We start from the raw sequence: 20458 nt of genomic DNA, 5'->3' as shown, positions 1-20458 counted from the left end.
CCTTAACCCCCAGGGGGTTATTTTTTCCCCAGCACATTTTGCAGTATAATTTTTTTGAATTGCTCTAACAGCCTTAATTTTTGTCATAGAGAGGTAGGTCAGGTTGGTCTCATTCTCTTGGAAAATGCCTGAATTTTCACAAATAATTATAAAAAATATGAAAAAAAAATTTTATATTTTTTTGCAAGGACGTACCGGTACGTCCATGGGGGTAAAGGGATGGCTTTTGTGAAACGTACCAGTACGTCCTTTGGGGGTAAAAGGGTTAATTTCTCTACTGGTTTAGTCGACAGATAAAACCGCAGTTCTTCGTAAACAAATACTGTAAACATTTTTTTTTTCCAGGAAACAGCCTATCTCTACATCCCCAATTCAGCCGTAGGAGCAATCATCGGCACGAAAGGTTCCCACATTCGTAACATTATTCGGTTTAGCGGAGCCTCCGTGAAAATTGCAGCGCTCGAGGAAGAAGGTCGACCGACCGAACAGACTGAACGCAAAGTAACTATCGTCGGCACCCCCGAAGCTCAGTGGAAGGTAGGTTTATTCTCTAATTTGGACAACGATGAGATTCCACAAGTCAAGGAAAACCACTTCTACCAATTTTCTTTATTCGGTGAAGTCTACAAAGAAGAAAAAACACAAAATAAATGACAAATAAAACTGCACAAAGTAATGACAAAATACGAACTGCTTATGGTATAACGAAAATAAAGACAAAATATTTAAATGCAAAGAATAAAATAGATACAACAAAATACAACTTAATAGTGACTGATACAGTAAATATCACTATCACTCACAAATTCCACCCTACTATATGTAAAAAGTTATCCAAATTTAAACAAGAGCGTATTCACTTATGGTCTGTCAGTCAGACCTTGCTACTAAAGACTAAACGTTAAAATATAAACAGCCTGGAAGCAACCACTAGCAAATAGACAGTAAACATATTAATGCTAGTTTAAGGGTAAACATTATTTACATACACCCAAATCTTTAGAGTAATAAATACTTAAACAGCACAAACAACCGTTTGAAAGTCCGCTACAATCTCCATTTGGTTTCCCAGTTTCGTTTGCAAGGGGAACCCTGGGTTACTTCAGGAACTGATCGTATATCGATCGGTATTTTATCGTTCGAAAATAAGGTCCAACTGTTAGTTTCCACTCATTATATTCTTAAATTTATTGTAGGACTTAACATTTTAAGTCTGTTCTAAGAATGCTCAAATATTATACCTGGGGTCTGCTTGAATTTATACAATGTTATGAAATTCAAATTTGATTACAGTAGGACTTAATTTATATTACGAATTTCAAATTTGATCATAGTAAGACTTGCACGTTTTAAGTCTGTTCTATGAGTGCTAAAGTATTATACATCTGGTAAATAAAGTCTCCTGTTTAGTTTAAATTTACTATAGTATTCTGAAATTTATAGGATAAAATTCAAATTAAATCAATATAGACTAGACATTTCAAGTCCATTCTAAGACTGCTCAAGTATTATACCTCCTTGGACTGTGTAAACTATTGAAATATTGATATCGTCCTTAGAATTGTATTCAATTATCTATACGTAAAACACTATACAGCATTGATAAACATCGTTTGCTCTATAACATTTCCATTACTGGAATTAATATAAATCTTTCCATTACAGGCACAGTTCCTTATCTTTGAGAAGATAAGAGAAGAAGGATACGGCGTTGGAGTAGAGGACGTGCGGTTAACAGTAGAAATCATAGTTCCATCGTCGCAGGTTAGTCGAGAGAAACTGCGCTGTTGTAGTGAATAGCGAGGTTTTGTTACTTAACCAGACCATATTCATCTTAGAATGTCCCAAATTTGTTATTGTTCCCTACTACCCCTAGAGTGGTCTTGGGTCCTTTGACGGGCTTAGATTTTTTCTTTGACTGCACATATGCCGAAATGTCTGGCCTGTTCTTTACACATTCTCTTCTTTCCTCATACACCTGACAACACTTATGATAACTGAAAAATTCTTCACTCAAGGGTTTTAACTGCTGCTCTGTAATTATTCAGTGGCTACTATCCACTTGGTAACAGTAAAGAGAGACTCAAGCTATGGTAGGCAGATCTCCTATGAGGACACTCAAATCAAACCATTGTTCTCTCGTCTTAGGTAGTGCCATAGCCTTTATACCATGGTCTTCCAATGTCTTGGGTTAGAGTTTTCCTGCTTGTGGGTACACTCAGGCACACAGTTTCCTTATTTGTTTTCCTCAGAGCTACTTTTCCTGTTGGAGCTCTTGGGCATATAGCATTCTGCTTTTCCAACTTGGCTAGTAATAATGATTATAATAACTATCGTTTTTTGTTCCCTAACAAATGGGGGAGGTTCTTAATTACTCTGTGTGCTCTGCTTAGATTGCAATACCTTTACTTATTAGATTCTTGTGTTGGGTCCCTTATTGTCAAAAATCACCAGTGCCTCTCGGTGAATCCTGCCCAAACTTTCCGCTTAAATTGGTGAATTTTGGACTTTGCAATCATTTTGTCGTTCCCCAACCTAGTTCGATCTTTAGCTTCCTATTCTTAGAAAAATTAAGCTATTTTCTGGAATATTCTTAGACATGCAGTGCATGTAAATGATGCTTTATTCATTACAGATAAAATTTGCTGAGTTAACCGAGGAAAATTTTTTTATGTTGCTACTTAATTATATATTTATATTTATGGCGAGCGATTGTGACGCAGTTCAGGCAGGCCCTGCTGCTGCCTCCGATGCCTTAGATGACCGCGGAGGTAGCAGCAGTAGGGGATTCAGCATTATGAAGCTTCATCTGTGGTGGATAACGGGGGAGGGTGGGCTGTGGCACCCTAGCAGTACCAGCTGAACTCATTTGAGTCCCTTGTTAGGCTGGGAGGAACGTAGAGAGTAGAGGTCCCCTTTTTTGTTTTTGTTTCATTTGTTGATGTCGGCTACCCCCCAAAATGGGGGAAGTGTCTTGGTATATGTATATATATTTAACCATAACGTATGGGTTTACGTTAGTAACTACAAGGCTTGTTTATCTGGGGTTAATTATCATACCATAGTGATTGGTTGGTACGAGCTCTCCTTCTACAAACCGTAAGTGTTTAGTTTATTCAATGAATTTGCTCAATTAGATATTTCCATTTTTGTGTACAATTAAGAGAAATCTGGTAATGTATATATATCTTGCATTTCATTAGTAGTGATGTATTAGGCATTTGTAAAATGGTCAGGGTTTGCCTTATTGTTAAAACTAAATGTATATACATACATATACCAAGGCACTTCCCCCCAATTTTGGGGGAGTTGCCGACATGAAACAAAAAACAAAAAAGGGGACCTCTCCTCTCTACGTTCCTCCCAGCCTGACAAGGGACTCGACAGAGTTCGGCTGGTACTGCTAGGGTTGCCACAGCCCACCCTCCCCCGTTATCTACCACAGATAAAGCTAAATGTAAAGAATGTAAATTTCATAGTTTTATTTTTACATATTCTAGACAATTGATAAGCCTTTTCCCATGACAGAAATGACAGAATAAACCTTTCAGATATTATTATTGTAAAGTCAGAATCGGTCCCCAGCCATACGTTTTTCAGTCGTCTACGGCTCTTCTCTTCATACACAACGCAGTTTCCATAGTCATTCAAGACTCGTTAAAAAATGACATTGTCCCTTTTTATAATGAAACACTCGTGAATTCCAAAACAGAAGACTGGACTGGCAGTCTACCTGTTCATTTTTCCTTCCTGCTGTTCAACCTGTAACTTACACTTCATACTACAAATATAGGGTTTTCGTTTTGTTGCACATAGGCACGTGAAGGGCCTCCCAGGCCCCAGTGCTAGGATTTCTGGCCCAAATTCATAAATTTATTTACAATTTATTGGGTTTCCATCAGTATTGCTTCACAGTGGAAGATTGGCATGTAGATTTTTAGATTGCTATATGGAACGTTTTCATGAGGGCATACTTGAGTGGGTGGAGGGATACTAGGTTCTATTTTATTTAAATTGTCCATTACTTTTATCGTTTATTTATTTGCTTATTTCCTTTCCTCACTGAGCTATTTTTCCCTGTTGGATCCCTGGGGCTTATCGTATCTTGCTTTTCCAAGTATGGTTGTAGTTTAGCTAGTAATAATACATACATACATACATATACCAAGGCACTTCCCCCAATTTTGGGGGGTAGCCGACATCAACAAAGAAACAAAAACAAAAAGGGGACCTCTACTCTCTACGTTCCTCCCAGCCTAACAAGGGACTCAACCGAGTTCAGCTGGTACTGCTAGGGTGCTACAGCCCACTCTCCCACATTATCCACCACAGATGAAGCTTCATAATGCTGAATCCCCTACTGCTGCTACCTCCGCGGTCATCTATTTTATTTAAATTGTCCATTACTTTTATCATTTATTTATTTCCTTGTTTCCTTTCCTCACTGAGTTATTTTTCCCTGTTGGATCCCTGTGGCTTATAGTATCTTGCTTTTCCAAGTAGGGTTGTAGTTTAGCTAGTAATAATAATAATAGTAATAATAGACTGCCTATCCAGTCGGATGTTTTGGAATCCTGTGGTCATATGGAGACAACCGGATTGCGGAAATAATCTGATTTTGCAATAGATTGGCCTTGAGTAATTTGGTCAGGGGTGTCAACAGAACCCTTACCGAATGGTATTTCAGAACTGCTAGGCACAACTTGAGGAGTTGGCCTAGGATTGGAAACGGAACAGGTTAGGCTAGGATCACCCTTTTTGCCAAATGGCTCTTTGCCCGTTTACAATTCACAAACGGGAAAATTGGTAAAAGGAATGGTTATGAAGATCATTATCCGTCCGTGTAAGCTTGATAATAGCTGTAATGGCCTTATTACGAGCTTCAGAGGGAACCTGTTGAGAACCAAGCAACCATCATTGCAAATGTTGGCAAACTGAGTCCTCTTGTGTCCCCTGTTATCAACTGCAAATGTTGGCACCTGCCATCGGCAAACTTGAGTCCTCTTGTGTCCCCTGTTATCAACTGCAAATGTTGGCACCTGCCATCGGCAAACTTGAGTCCTCTTGTGTCCCCTGTTATCAACTGCAAATGTTGGCACCTGCCATCGGCAAACTGAGTCCTCTTGTGTCCCCTCTTGTGTCCCCTGTTATCAACTGCAAATGTTGGCACCTGCCATCGGCAAACTTGAGTCCTCTTGTGTCCCCTGTTATCAACTGCAAATGTTGGCACCTGCCATCGGCAAACTTGAGTCCTCTTGTGTCCCCTGTTATCAACTGCAAATGTTGGCACCTGCCATCGGCAAACTGAGTCCTCTTGTGTCCCCTGTTATCAACTGCAAATGTTGGCACCTGCCATCGGCAAACTGAGTCCTCTTGTGTCCCCTCTTGTGTCCCCTGTTATCAACTGCAAATGTTGGCACCTGCCATCGGCAAACTTGAGTCCTCTTGTGTCCCCTGTTATCAACTGCAAATGTTGGCACCTGCCATCGGCAAACTTGAGTCCTCTTGTGTCCCCTGTTATCAACTGCAAATGTTGGCACCTGCCATCGGCAAACTTGAGTCCTCTTGTGTCCCCTGTTATCAACTGCAAATGTTGGCACCTGCCATCGGCAAACTTGAGTCCTCTTGTGTCCCCTGTTATCAACTGCAAATGTTGGCACCTGCCATCGGCAAACTTGAGTCCTCTTGTGTCCCCTGTTATCAACTGCAAATGTTGGCACCTGCCATCGGCAAACTGAGTCCTCTTGTGTCCCCTCTTGTGTCCCCTGTTATCAACTGCAAATGTTGGCACCTGCCATCGGCAAACTTGAGTCCTCTTGTGTCCCCTGTTATCAACTGCAAATGTTGGCACCTGCCATCGGCAAACTTGAGTCCTCTTGTGTCCCCTGTTATCAACTGCAAATGTTGGCACCTGCCATCGGCAAACTGAGTCCTCTTGTGTCCCCTCTTGTGTCCCCTGTTATCAACTGCAAATGTTGGCACCTGCCATCGGCAAACTTGAGTCCTCTTGTGTCCCCTGTTATCAGCTGCTAATGTTGGCACCTGCCATCGGCAAACTGAGTCCTCTTGTGTCCCCTGTTATCAGCTGCTAATGTTGGCACCTGCCATCGGCAAACTGAGTCCTCTTGTGTCCCCTGTTATCAACTGCAAATGTTGGCACCTGCCATCGGCAAACTGAGTCCTCTTGTGTCCCCTCTTGTGTCCCCTGTTATCAACTGCAAATGTTGGCACCTGCCATCGGCAAACTTGAGTCCTCTTGTGTCCCCTGTTATCAACTGCAAATGTTGGCACCTGCCATCGGCAAACTTGAGTCCTCTTGTGTCCCCTGTTATCAGCTGCAAATGTTGGCACCTGCCATCGGCAAACTGAGTCCTCTTGTGTCCCCTGTTATCAGCTGCTAATGTTGGCACCTGCCATCGGCAAACTGAGTCCTCTTGTGTCCCCTGTTATCAGCTGCTAATGTTGGCACCTGCCATCGGCAAACTGAGTCCTCTTGTGTCCCCTGTTATCAGCTGCAAATGTTGGCACCTGCCATCGGCAAACCGAGTCCTCTTGTGTCCCCTGTTATCAGCTGCAAATGTTGGCACCTGCCATCGGCAAACCGAGTCCTCTTGTGTCCCCTGTTATCAGCTGCAAATGTTGGCACCTGCCATCGGCAAACCGAGTCCTCTTGTGTCCCCTGTTATCAGCTGCAAATGTTGGCACCTGCCATCGGCAAACCGAGTCCTCTTGTGTCCCCTGTTATCAGCTGCAAATGTTGGCACCTGCCATCGGCAAACCGAGTCCTCTTGTGTCCCCTGTTATCAGCTGCAAATGTTGGCACCTGCCATCGGCAAACCGAGTCCTCTTGTGTCCCCTGTTATCAGCTGCAAATGTTGGCACCTGCCATCGGCAAACCGAGTCCTCTTGTGTCCCCTGTTATCAGCTGCAAATGTTGGCACCTGCCATCGGCAAACCGAGTCCTCTTGTGTCCCCTGTTTATCAACTAGCATAGTCATCTATGGCTTTTCCCCTTATTTAAAAACCAATTTTATTTTGCAACTTTAATCTTTTACTTGAATAGATATTTGAAGATGACAAATTTGTAGATAATTTGTATTTTTCCCTAAAATAAACCTGGAGTTACTTATATATGGATATATTTTTCGGCAAAAGATAATCGTTGATAACAGGAATTGGGATTGAAATACGTTCTATACAACTGTTATTCGTTCGTGTTAGGTGTCAGTGGCGTGGACCAAGTGTGGTTTCTAGGGCCTTTGTTACGGCCCTTCCCTTTGATGAAGGAATTATCTAAATGGAAGACAGCCTGTGAATAGTGGTTTTCACACGCCCCTGATGTATACACGACACCCACAAGGTGCTCGCGCGAGGGTAGTAACCTCTGCATTCCATGCTTTTATCTTTCTCTGGTATATTTGGAAGATTTATATCAGAAATGTGTAAAGAAGGACCTTTTCACCGGCCGTCACAGGTCTCTCCCCAGAAATAGATTTTTCCTTCTTCAAAATCCCTTTTTTATAGAACTGAAACACAAAATTACAATAGAGGACACAGGTGGAACCAGTTGAAGTTTATATAGTTTTAAGGTAGATAACTACATTTAACCAGCTGAGAGAGAGAGAGAGAGAGAGAGAGAGAGAGAGAGAGAGAGAGAGAGAGAGAGAGAGAGAGAGAGAGAGAGAGAGAGAGAGAGAGAGGCGCCATATGAACACCAGGTGAATATAGAAATAGCTGTTATTAATTTTTTATTTTATTTCATTCCTATTTTTCATTTTTTTAGGTTGGCCGAATAATCGGCAAAGGGGGCCAGAATGTCCGCGACCTCCAACGCCAGACAGGTTCAGTTATAAAGCTTCCTCAGCAAGGCTCCACCACTTCTGAAGATACTACCGTCCACATTGTAGGCCCATTCTTCTCTGTACAGGTAACTATATAATTTTTTTTTCTTTTCCCACACTTGTGGGGTCGATGTTTCTGGCCAGTGTTCTCCATCTACCTCTGTCCCACACTTCATCACCGGTTAATCCCTTTGATCGAAGGTCATCCTTGATACAGTCCATCCACCTTTGCTTTTTTTTCATATTTAAATATATGGCTTATTTAAGATATGAAAAAACACATTGAAATGTGCAATATTTATCATATATACACATATATACATATATATACATATACACACACAATCTTCACTGGTCATATTGGGTTTGGCTAATTTTTCATGGTACGTTATTTTCTTAACATACAAGCTTTAATATAGAACAATGTCAAGTGCATTAATTTTTGCTAAGCAAGGTTACATATAATAGTTATTGTAACAGTAATTCGACATGATCACCAAGATTTATTTCTATATTATTATTGTGGTCAAAGGATCTTTAAATCATTACGAAGGTTTTTAGTTGATGCTAGTGGACTTTAATTAGGCATTTTAATATCCTATGATTATCCCCATTTTATGAATCTGCTAATCTTCTTTTGATTAGATTTATAAAGGTTCATTGGGCAAATATTTTTAAAATACAGTACGGAAGGTTCGCTACTTACGAACTTAATTGTTTCCGAGAATTTTGTAAGTCCAATTTTGTTAAATTTTGGCCCAGGGAACGCCTAACCTGAATTCCATGCCTATGATTTCCAGCTACAAGAATCACCAAATAGTCAGGTTTCGTATGAAATAGATATCAGGTTGTTACAAATGTTGTTTTTCTTACTGTATTAGATTATAAAATATTTTATTACAGTACTGTATTTCTTTATTTTATCCGTTATTTTCATTTGGATTTGTTTGTATCTCCTAAATGTTTGTAGGTTTAGGACCTGTACAGTATTGCATATTTACCTTTTTAAACTTGGTCATAAACATGATAGCTATGGCCCTTAGTGTATGAACTGCAGAGGATGACATGTGTGTACTAATTCCACTGTAACTCCCCCCTCCCCAACAGTCTGCCCAACGCCGCATTAGAGCCATCATCCAGATGTCAACAGCTCCCAGCAGTGGGCGCGGCAGCAGAGGACCCTCTACATCCCGGATGCAGTGAGGTCGCAGCTGAAAAAGATGATCGACTCGAGAAAAGTTCCGCTGGCATGCTAGGAGGACCCGTGCGCCCCAAGCGAAATACCAAAGAGAAGATTTTGGAGCAAAAGGACTAACTGCGTGTGTTGGCGGCTGATCCTCACTTGACCTCGCCTGCTTGCTTGTTTTGCCTCTGGGGCCCAGGCCGGCTGACCTGAGCCTGGAGAACGCATCACGCATCTCAGGGGGAAGAGTCTCGAGTAGAGTATTGCATTGTAGTTTAAAATTGATTTGCGTTGATGTACTCGTAGGTCTTTTCTGTTTTTTTTTTTGTTTCTGTCATAGAGGAAAAAATGATTTGGTTCATGGCAAAAATGTGACTTGCTTAATAGTAAAAATGCCTTTCCTGTAACTAGATGAACGAGAGGTGATGATGCGACCTTTTGTTTTTGCCAATTTTTGCGCGTGATGTGTATACTGTACTTGGATCGCCCGTCACCCGTCCTGGGTCCCAGAATGAGTTGTGACTGAGAGAGAGTATTGTTGTAGTAACAAGCCGCTTGTGCACGCATGTGTGCGCATTTAGGCTTAAAGTGTGCGTCTGTAGGTGCACACCTGAGGCTCCTGTGTTGAGTTCTGACCCCCTGTGTACACGTGCCGACCCCACCAGTCAATTTCGCGGTCGGTAAAGAGGCGAGTCATGGTACACCAGGCAACGATAAAAAGCCCATTGGCTCGTGGTGTCTGCTCGTCTAGTTGGTGTGGGCACTGTTGATATCAGGGCTCCGCTGTTTAGTTAACTAGTACAAAATATTGTGGAATATAATGGACCATGGTTATAATATGGTCTTTTTTGTACGCAAAGTTATAACAAAGTTTATTTTTGTACCTTGTTGGAGCAATTTTTGTTAAATTTTTTTTAATGAAGGAAGATATTATAAATCATAGCATGGAAAATGCTATATAAAAAAAAAAAAATAAAAGCCTTTTCGTCAGCGCTCTCCACGTACCAACACTCTTTTAGGTCATTAGACCCTATAGGCTGACTCATCATCAGAAAAACTCGGCTACACGCTCGAGTCGCAGTATATCTCCCGCTACTCCGTAACGGTGGACATCCACAGTTGTAACAAGAAGTCAAAGAAATTAAAATTACAGGGGATCAAGTTTCCGAACTCACATAAACAAAAACAAAAGTATGCAAAAACAGGAAATAAACGTATACTCTATATAGAATGCCCACTGATTTTGTAATACAATGAACATTGAATACCTTGAAATACCCCTCAGGTGACATGCTGATTCTTTTTTTTTATTCATGCAGTACAGGCCTGCTTACCGCGTGCCGACTGCATGCTGTCTGTGAACGTGGGGTTGGAAGGTCTCTGGCACACTCCGCCCTTCCGCCCCACATGTGCTACCTCACTCCTACGCCAACTGTCAGTGCCCAGAATACCCCAGAGAATTTCTTTTTTTTTTTTCATGCATATTTCTTCAAAATAAATGTTTGTGTTATTATAGATAAGCCTTGTCTGTTACTTTATTTCTGTAAAGGAAGCACCAGAAAAAAATCTGTTTTACTTTGTAATAAGGGGAATGGTTGCAATCTCTTGCCGTTAACATGGTATACCGCACAATCGGCTTCCAAAATTCAATTGGTAGATTTATGTACGAATTACCAAAGTGAAAATTTTGATTGGAAATAGACTTCCAAATTGTACTGTACTGGATACGGATCATTTTCTTACACGGCCGATTGTGTTCTATACCTTTCTGTGTGACAGTCTCGAAGTAGAGAATTTTGCATGAATGTTATAGGCTATTGCTGTACTGTATTTTGTTTTATCACAAACTCCCTGGGGTGGTTTGGGTTTTAAAACTGCTGCCATTTGCTCCCGTTGACAAAGAATGCGTAGCGCTGGGAATGGTATCGTTAACGTGAGCTATATACCCACAACGCGGTTGCTTAAGCTAACGACGACAAGCTGTTTGGAGCTCTTGTCGATGCATCTCAGTGACCAATTAGTATAGAGTTGCACCTTCGGGTGTGTTTGTGTGTGTGTGTGGGAGCCCCTAAGCAGCCAAGAGAGAATCAATTCATCGTGGGTCGTACGTAGCGGTTAACGATACCATACCCAGGGCGCCATTCCTGTAACCCCGGGGCCACTGTCAAGACTTCGACTCTGAGCATCGTTGTCAACTAGTTTAGGTTCCTGTTTGACTAGAAGTGTTATTGGCTGTGTTAAATGTAAATGTTGTTATCCTCTTGATTGGCTTTTTTCAGCCAAGCTGGTTTTCGGCAATGTGTCAGAGTCGAAGTCGCAAAAGCCCCCGTGCAGAGATTGGTAGACGCTCTGTTTGCCTGTATTCCCACTGGACTGAAAGTGACAATTGGTAATTTTTTGAAGAAAACTTGGAATACATCCATAATGAATTTGCTGTATAACTCACAAAAATCGTACTGTACTAAAATACTGTATTGCTTTGAGTTCCATATCGCCAGTGGTACCATATTAGTCGTCTGATTAAACAGCACTTGGTTTTTTGCGCTAGTGTATGTGACAGTTTCCTCACAGATTACCTTTTCAGATGACAAATTTCGAGGCCCTCTGTCTGGATGCTAGAAGAAAGAATGATAATAATAGTCAAGAGAAAAAAAAATAAAAAGTTTAGCAAAGTTTTGGGATCCGTCAAATAACCCAACCATTTTTACTTCGAACCTCGTGGCACATTCAAATTAATCTGAGCTGTTTTAACCAGATGTTTAGCAATTTTCAGAATCCTTTTCTTCTAGTATTCAGCCAAAGGGCCTTTTTCATAGTATCAGTTTGTTTAGCTGTTATGTTAGATTACGTATGAGGAATTCTTACCCATCATGGTTCACTTTTGACATAATTTGTGAAGCACTTGAAGACTTGCGGGTGGAAAGAAAGTTATTCTTCATTTTTCCCTTTCAGAATGGAATCGTTTTTGAATAACTCCTCATTTAACAATTAATAGTTTGTTTGCATTGCATTTGTATAAGCAAAAGGATAATAATATTTTCTCTGCTTTGGTTTTCTTCCCACTCGCCAGTGCAGGGGGAGACGACGTGGACGCGGCAGTAGCAGCAGCAGGGTCGGAGGCAGCTCCAGTAGCCCTGCGCCGCCGGCTGCTGCCGCGACCGCCTCTCCCTCTGTTAGCGGAGAGCGCAAGTGATGTGGTAGTGGGTATGGTTGGGGCTCCTGTAACATACGAGAAATATGAAGGCCCTGGCCAAGTCACCACCTCAGCACTTATGCCCATGCTAAGTTGATGAGGGTGTGTTTGATTCAGGGTGTTTATGCATCAGGCCTGAGTAGTAGTATGTACGCATTAGGGATTTGAACCGTCGGCTCCCACTCGGCTGCGTGCGGTCGACATTGTTACGAATGATTATATATATTTATATATATATGAAACCTTTATTATTAATTTTATTAAACTGCACTTTAAACATGTTCCAAGTTATGACATATTTTTAGACCGCCCGTCGCCGAGCGGGAGCTCTCGGTCGAGACGTTCAACAAAAAGTAAAGGTTACATCGGTTATGCATTCCAGCAATACCTGTCCATCGGCCAGTTGTTAGAAGTAACATTCAGCTATTAAAAGAGATGATTCAGGTCAATGCAACCCTGTGCCTTGTCCAAGGCATATACATAACCCCCTTCTCAAAGGTGCCTCTATATAACTCGCCCAAACTCATGACTGATTGGTCCCAGCATGGTCCATTGGTTTGGGTTAACACAAGGAAATCCACACCGTTTTTGGCTTGTTGTCGGAAGAACGCTCTGCCGCCCCCGCAGGAAACGCTGTCCGATGTTGGCGCGTCCCTCTGGCACAGCGGTGCCCCATGAAGTGTACAAAATACAGTAATTAACCCTCTGCCGCCTCCGCACCTCCCAACGCGTGCCTCGCGCCGCTGCTGCTGTTGAAGGGGATGCACAGCAATCCTAATTTAATCTCTCTCTCCCCTCTCTCTCTCTCTCTCTCTCTCTCTCTCTCTCTCTCTCTCTCTCTCTCTCTCTCTCTCTCTCTCTCTCTCTCTCTCCCTTCTACTACTACTACTACTACTACTACTACTACTACTACTACTACTACTACTACTACTACTACTACTACTACTTCACTGGGCGAGGGGCTTTCTTCCACATCGGTCGCAACCATAGCCAACAACCAAACTTGCCTGAAGCTGAGCTTGGCCTATTTTGCCACCTTTTAAATCACCATCACTACCACCACCACCAATCCACCGCCACAACCTCTACTACCAAAATATACTTGGGTACCAGACACTTCTGCTTCTCCTCTACTGGTTCAAGTAATAAACAATTTCAGGTTATGCTGACGGTTTTCTTATCCTTATATTTTAGAAAACGAGATTTTGATTTATTGTGTTGAGATTATTTTGTGAATTAGTAGCTTCACATGTTTTTAATTTGATAAAGGTAACTTTTATAATGAAACCTAGCAGGCTGGGAGGAACGTAGAGAGTAGAGGTCCCCTTTTTTGTTTCGTTTCATTTGTTGATGTCGGCTGCCCCCCAAAATTGGGGGAAGTGCCTTGGTATATGTATGTAACTTTTATAACTCGGATCTGAATATTAGTAATTAGGAATTGGATTAACTCAGTCATTTAACTGGTATTTGCCTCTCCTAAATAGAGAATGATAACTTTAATGGAATTTGAAAAATACCTGGTTTGATTCCCTCTGAATGTTTGATATAATTCGTACTGTAATTGTGAAGTAACATATTGCTTTACAGAAGTTGTTTATACATACATACATATACCAAGGTACTTCCCCCAATTTTGGGGGGTAGCCGACATCAACAAATGAAGAAGTTGTATGTACAGTATACTTAAAGAGTCGGACCTAAATGCCTTATCTAACCAGCACCATACTATCCCTTTTACCCCCAGGCTATTTGGAACTTTCCAACCCTTGACCCTCAGGGGTTATTTTTTTCAAGCACATATTGCAGTATATATTTTTTTAAATTGCTCTAACAGCCTTTATTTTCGTCATAGAGAGGTCAGGTTGGTCTCATTCTCTTGGAAAATGCCTGAAGTTTCTCGAAAAATTATCAAAAATATGCAAAAAAAATGTAAATAGCATTTGCAAGGACGTACCGGTACGTCCATGGGGGTAAAGGGATGAGTTTTGTGAAACGTACCAGTGCGTCCTTTTTGGGGTAAAAGGGCTATAAGAGCAAGTTATGTTATATAATAATCCACTCAATTGTTTCCAGTTCATTTATCTGTGAAAGATTTGCTTTGCCTGGAATAGTGCTCATGATGGTGACATCATTATTACTTGCCTGTCCAGTTTCTTCAGTCAAGAGTATAAAATTGTGACTGGTCTAGTTAATAATCGAGTCATACTTCCGCTGTTTTATCCATAAAGTAATTTATTTTTTATTAGTATTTAAACACCTATTGGATGCATAGTTTACCTTTGTTCATTTGTAATGTTTTTCCAGTCCTCACAATCACATATTGAACAAGAGCAGGTCTGGGGGCAAAGGATATGCTCAAGGTAGGTAGAAATGAAAATGACCGGTGGATAATGTGTGAGCCCGTGTGTACCTTTTCTAAAGTTAATTTGTAGCAGAGTTGAAATTCATGTAAGGAAATTACTGTACGTTGGTTTCCCTTGCATGTCTTCTAAGGTGCGGCAATTATAATGCTTCAAGCAGTTTGCTTCATTTTAATTTTAACCCTTTTACCGCCAGGCTATTTGGAAATTTCCAACCCTTTACCTCCAGGGGTTATTTTTTTCAAGCACATTTTGCAGTATATTTTTTTCAAATTGCTCTAACAGCCTCAATTTTCGTCATAGAGAGGTCAGGTTGGTCTCATTCTCTTGGAAAATGCCTGAAGTTTCTCAAAAAATTATCAAAAATATGCAAAAAAAAAATTTAAATAGCAGTTTTTTGCAAGGACGTACCGGTACGTCCATGGGGGTAAAGGGATGAGTTTTCTGAAACGTACCAGTACGTCATATGGGGGTAAAAGGGTTAATCAATGCTCGCCATGACAATGAGATTTTATTTCAATGATGTTGCTCACTAAAGGAATGATATTGCAACACTGAGCCCAAGGTTTTGCAGAATTGGTTATTGGAGTGGAGACATACAAGTAGGGTTTTAACTTTGTTTGGTGAATAATTATTGATACCATGGGGCCTAGCTAGGTCTGATCGCACCATTGGTTGCCAGATCTATGCGTATGATGGTGTAATTTCTGGGTCGATCTGTGACGGCCGGTGAAAAGGGTCCTTCTTTACACTTTTCTAATATAAATCTTCCAAATATACTAGAGAAAGATAAAAGTATGGAATGCAGAGGTTACTACCCTCGCGCGATCACCTTGTTGGTGTCGTGTATGTGAGATTTCTGCTCAAACCCTTAGCCCGTCGTTTTCTGGTAACGGTCTACCAGTCGTGCACTGCCTCGAGTGGACGTACGTACTTTGGCTGTGCCGGGAAAACAACTTCCTAAGAAATCAATGCTGCAAGAAGTTGATTAATGTTTAACCTAAGCAGAGATATGTACCCCTTTTTTAAAATAAGATTGTTCCAACACAGAGACTTACTTCGAAACACTTTCTTAGGAGTTAACCTGGAACCTCCTCTCAAACGACCAGAGTTTTGTGTAGTTTACCCTACTCCCATTTTCTGTAATGGTAGGCCTAGCGGAAGGATACGTGCCCTGAGGGCAAACCCGAGGTAGGCCACATGCGCGGTGTTTCTCGCTAAGTATGTTAGGAAAAATACAAATTACTAATAATTTGTGATTTACCCCATGCTTAAAGGTCCCAAGGGGGAAAAGATATTATGAATCATCTATATGGTTTGTTGAATTTGTGGCAAAGAATTATCACGGACAAAATTTATACTTTTATTACGTCATATCGGAAATGGCCCTGCTGCTGCCTCCGATGCCTTAGATGACCGCGAAGGTAGCAGCAGTAGGGGATTCAGCATTATGAAGCTTCATCTGTGGTGGATAATGGGGGAGGGTGGGCTGTGGCACCCTAGCAGTACCAGCTGAACTCAGTTGAGTCCCTTGTTAGGCTGGGAGGAACGTAGAGAGTAGAGTTCCCCTTTTTTGTTTTTGTTTCATTTGTTGATGTCGGCTACCCCCCAAAATTGGGGGAAGTGCCTTGGTATATGTATGTATATCGGCCAAGTTTATAGAATCCTGCCTATGAATGTCACTATGTTGTAAATCTATGAGTACGTGACTGTTCCAAATTATTTAGTTTTGTGTTGACTAAAAACAGTAACAAGTCCTCTTATGGCTAGCCAATTTCTAAGAGTTTATGAGAGATCACACGTCATCCTGAAGCTATTTTATATTACGTGAATTGGGAAAACCAGGGTAAGTTGAGGGTGCAATCATTTAAAGGCCTGTCCACACGATCGAGCATGCCAAACAGTGATACCAGACCACAATAGTTAGTATGAATGAGGGTTAATGACGTCAGAAGCGGGAAAACCACAGACAGGGATCTGGCATCATACAGTGTTGCCAGATCCCTGCCTCTAGTTTTCTCACTTTGACGTCATCAACCCTCATTTTCACTAACTATTGTGGCCTGGTATCACTGTTTTCCCGTCGGGCATGCTCGATCGTGTGGACACAGGGCTTAAGGAGGAAGTAATGGTTAGTGTTGTAACGTGCATGATGTCACGACGAAATATATACATTGGTCTCACCTAAGCCGGGTATCTAGAGATGCAATGTGGAGAGGGAAGTGGTGTTCGAAGTTTATCATTCTAACGGTAAATTGTTTGTTTTTGAGTGAATTGTGGGAGGGTTTTTTTCTTAATTACATAAAATATGATTTCTTGAATCTTGAATTTTTTTTTTCTTTTTGTACAATATAGATTTGGACATGAACATTAGGAAAATGTTGCAGAATTAAACTTAACCATGCTTAACATAGGATAAAAATTTTATTAATAAATTTTCCTAACGAGATGGAAAGCCCCGGGATATGATGGAATAACTGCCGAGATGATATTGGCTGAAAATGAAGTGACTCTGAGAATACAAGATTATTTTGTAGAATGTTTTGTGAAGAGGCAACACCTGATGAATGGGAGTTAGGAGTGTTGGTGAAAATGGCAAGAAAGGAGATCTGAATGATTGCGATAATTACGGAGGCATCACACTTGCGTCACTTGTCATAAAATAGTATATAGTATGATCGTTCTAGAGAGAAAGGTTGATATTCAAGCAGAATTTTGAAAAGGTAGAAGTTGTACAATTATCATTTTAAGACGTGTGGTACAGCAATGTGTAGAATATAGAAATCCACTTTTTATGGTATTTGTAGACAATGAAAAAGCGTTTGATAGTGCGCACTGGCAAATTTTGTGGAGTCCTGCGTTATTATGAAGTTCCCTGTTAATGTGTAAGTTTTTTTCTTTACATGAGCATAGCAAGTGCAAAGTTAATGTTAATGGAGTCGTATCAAATGAGTTACCAGTGAGCAGCTGAGTACTCCAAGGGAATGTGTTATCACCTACGTTGTTTATATCCTCCTCATGGATTTTATAATGCATAGAACAGGAGAAGGATTGGACTGGATTGTTAACGGGAAATTAGCTGACCTAGGATATGCTGGTGACGCTGTCCTTATTAGCTATTTGCAGAATGCCACGAGACTTGCAAAGCCTGCTTATCTGAATGCCGGAAATATTTTATGAGGTTGGACTTAAGATAAATAGAAGACAGATGATAATGGAATATGCAATGGAAGATGAAATATTGGAAAGAGAAAGGATTAATGGGGTGGAATCATTCATATATTTATGAACTTTTACCTTTAATACAGGATCTTTAGAATTTGAGTTTAATGAAAGATAGAAGAAAGCAAATCAGACAGTGGCTAGGTTAGGTAAAATTTGGAAATCAAATTACCTAAAATTACATGTAAAAGTCAGGCTATATATCAGTTTAGTGAGATAGGTGTTACTGTATGGACATGAGTCGATGTACTACAAGGATACAATATCCAACAGATTTTGTAGATTTGAGAACAAAACCCTCGGAAGAATATTGAGAGTTGAAGGGCAGGACAGGATTAGAAATGAAACGATAAGAGAAATTACTTGAGTGCCATATGTGGATAAGATAATGGTGAGGTGTAGATAGAGATGTTTTGGGCATAGTCTTTGCACTCCACAGGAGAGATTAGTTCACCAAACATTTTACAGGGCTCCATAAGGCACTAGAACTTTGGGAGAGTTGGAAGACCTAGGCAACATGGCTGAGGATTATGAAGTGTGAAGTAGGAGATGATGAGTGGGGAAGTATTTGATATAAAAGCTCAAGATTGAGACAACTGGCGAAATCTAACAGAGGTCCTTTGCGTCGGTAGGCATAGGAGGAGGAGTTGATGAAATTTTCCTAAAAAATTCTAGTTCAGGATTATGCGGATTGAATCTTCGTCGGTAGGCCTTACAGCCTGCTATACCGAATGATAATTATCAGATGGTCAAAGGGTGGGCGGGGCTTAGCAACCCTAGAGACAAAAATTCTTATATCTAATCTATATAACTCGGCTTATTGATGAAAAGCATGTCGCTGGAATTATTATTATTATTACTAGCCAAGCTACAACCCTAGTTGGAAAAGCAAGATGCTATAAGCCCAAGGGCTCCAACAGGGTAAAATACCTCAGTGAGGAAAGGAAATAAATAAATGAGATTAAATTAACAATATATCAATATATTAAGCTAGATTAAATAAGTTAAGAAGATAGTCCCAAGAATACTTAGATATCTGTACAGTTGTCCAGTGACCCAACAAAAGCTGAAAAACTTTTTATTAAAGTTTTGGACTAGTCTATATACTATTGAACTATATGGGAAGCTACTGAAGGAACCTTCCATCAGGACGACATGGCTATCTCACCCAAAAATAGATTTTTCGCTTCGCTCAAAATCTGTTTATTGTAAACTTATTTAGCACTAATTTTAGATCTTTTCATGTGATCTATGTCCATCGCAGCTAAAGAGTAGAGGATGATCTGCAGAATGATTTTGCAAGACCAACTAAAGCCACGGTCACACTATAGGATAATGGCTTGTGGATAATCACTCTTCTTCGTAGGTGTCTGGGCAGTGAAACCAAACGGTAGCAAGAAGGGAAAGGTGTTCATATTGCACAAAACCCCGACTCCATTAGAAGTTGAACCATAAAGGAAAGTGTGGAGTGATATTGTAAGGACAGTGAGACGAGCTATCACCAACAACAACTGACGGTTTATTCAAACGTGTGCGAGAATATAATACAAGGTGCGTACAGAAAAGTAGCATGCGGGCAGGTGCCAATCTGGCTTGAACTAACCGCCACAACGTGTGTGTTTTTTCACACGTACAAATGCTTGAAATACAAGTCAATAGAAATAGGTAGCGAAATGATAAATACATAAAATTTTAGCTCTGAGGGAGCGGAATACAGTAAATATATATAGTGAACCACAGTGTGGCGAAAAGAGAATTTAAATGAAATGGAGAATTCGATGAGAATGCTGGACGACGGAGGGAGCGATGTCCTTACAATATATATACCTGCAGAGCCCAAAAATACTTGCAATGTGTTGGATTTGATCTACGAGGGCATACCGAGATATGTTTAAAGGATTAAAGGCCGCTCATGAATGGCAGAGGTAAGGGACGGTGGCATTGCTCTATCAAACAGGACAATGCCTTAGGCCCTGTCCACACTACCGGGCAAACAGTGATACCAGACCACTATAGTTAGTAAGATTGAGGGTTAATTACGTCAGAAGCGGGAAAACCACAGACAGGGATCTGGCATCATAAAGTGTTGCCAGATCCCTGCCTTTAGTTTTCCCGCTTCTGATGTCGTCAACCCTCATTTCCGCTAACTATTGTGGCCTGGTATCACTGTTTGCCTGTCGGGGACTGCCCGGTAGTGTGGACAGGGCCTTAGAGACTGACCATATTACATATCGGGGCCCAAGCCCCCTCTCCATCCAAGCTAAGATCAAGGAGGGCCAGGCAATGGCTGCTGATGACTCGGCAGATAGACCTTTACGCTCCCCCCCCCCAATCCTTAGCTCACAAGGATGGTGAGGTTGCAGCGAACAAAGAAACTAACGAGTTTAAGCAGGACTCGAACTGCAGTCTGGCGATCACCAGTCAGGGACGTTATGCATCGGGCACCTTAAAATAGAAACGGCTTAATGAGGAGACTCGAGAAGAATGTATGAGAAAGGGACATTTGAGAGTCACTGTGTACTGTATATTATAAGAATTTTGAAAAAACAAGAATAGATTTATGAGAGATATTTGACAAGAAATCTTAACACCGGAAACTTAACTTGTATGGAATGATTTTAGCTAAAAATAATTGTTTAGATCTTGCTCACACAAATGA

General features: G+C 40.9%; 1 protein-coding gene across 5 annotated transcripts in view; it reads left to right on the top strand.

The window, feature by feature from the left end:
* Nucleotides 1-11686, top strand: part of LOC137626497 (insulin-like growth factor 2 mRNA-binding protein 1) — a 58228-nt gene extending 46542 nt beyond the window's left edge. For all 5 annotated transcript variants that reach the window (XM_068357528.1, XM_068357527.1, XM_068357526.1 and 2 more), the window contains 4 exons: nucleotides 346-537; nucleotides 1666-1764; nucleotides 7784-7927; nucleotides 8949-11686. In XM_068357528.1, the coding sequence (XP_068213629.1) occupies nucleotides 346-537; nucleotides 1666-1764; nucleotides 7784-7927; nucleotides 8949-9044 (531 nt within the window). In that variant the 3' untranslated portion in view covers nucleotides 9045-11686. The remainder of the gene's footprint in view (nucleotides 1-345; nucleotides 538-1665; nucleotides 1765-7783; nucleotides 7928-8948) is intronic.
* The last annotated feature ends 8772 nt before the right edge of the window (nucleotides 11687-20458 follow it).

This window comes from Palaemon carinicauda, chromosome 34 (genome assembly GCF_036898095.1).
Source record: "Palaemon carinicauda isolate YSFRI2023 chromosome 34, ASM3689809v2, whole genome shotgun sequence".
NCBI classification, from domain to species: Eukaryota; Metazoa; Arthropoda; class Malacostraca; order Decapoda; family Palaemonidae; genus Palaemon; species Palaemon carinicauda.
The sequence above is the reverse complement of the archived record's forward strand: the minus strand, read 5'-3'. Positions and strand labels throughout refer to the sequence as shown.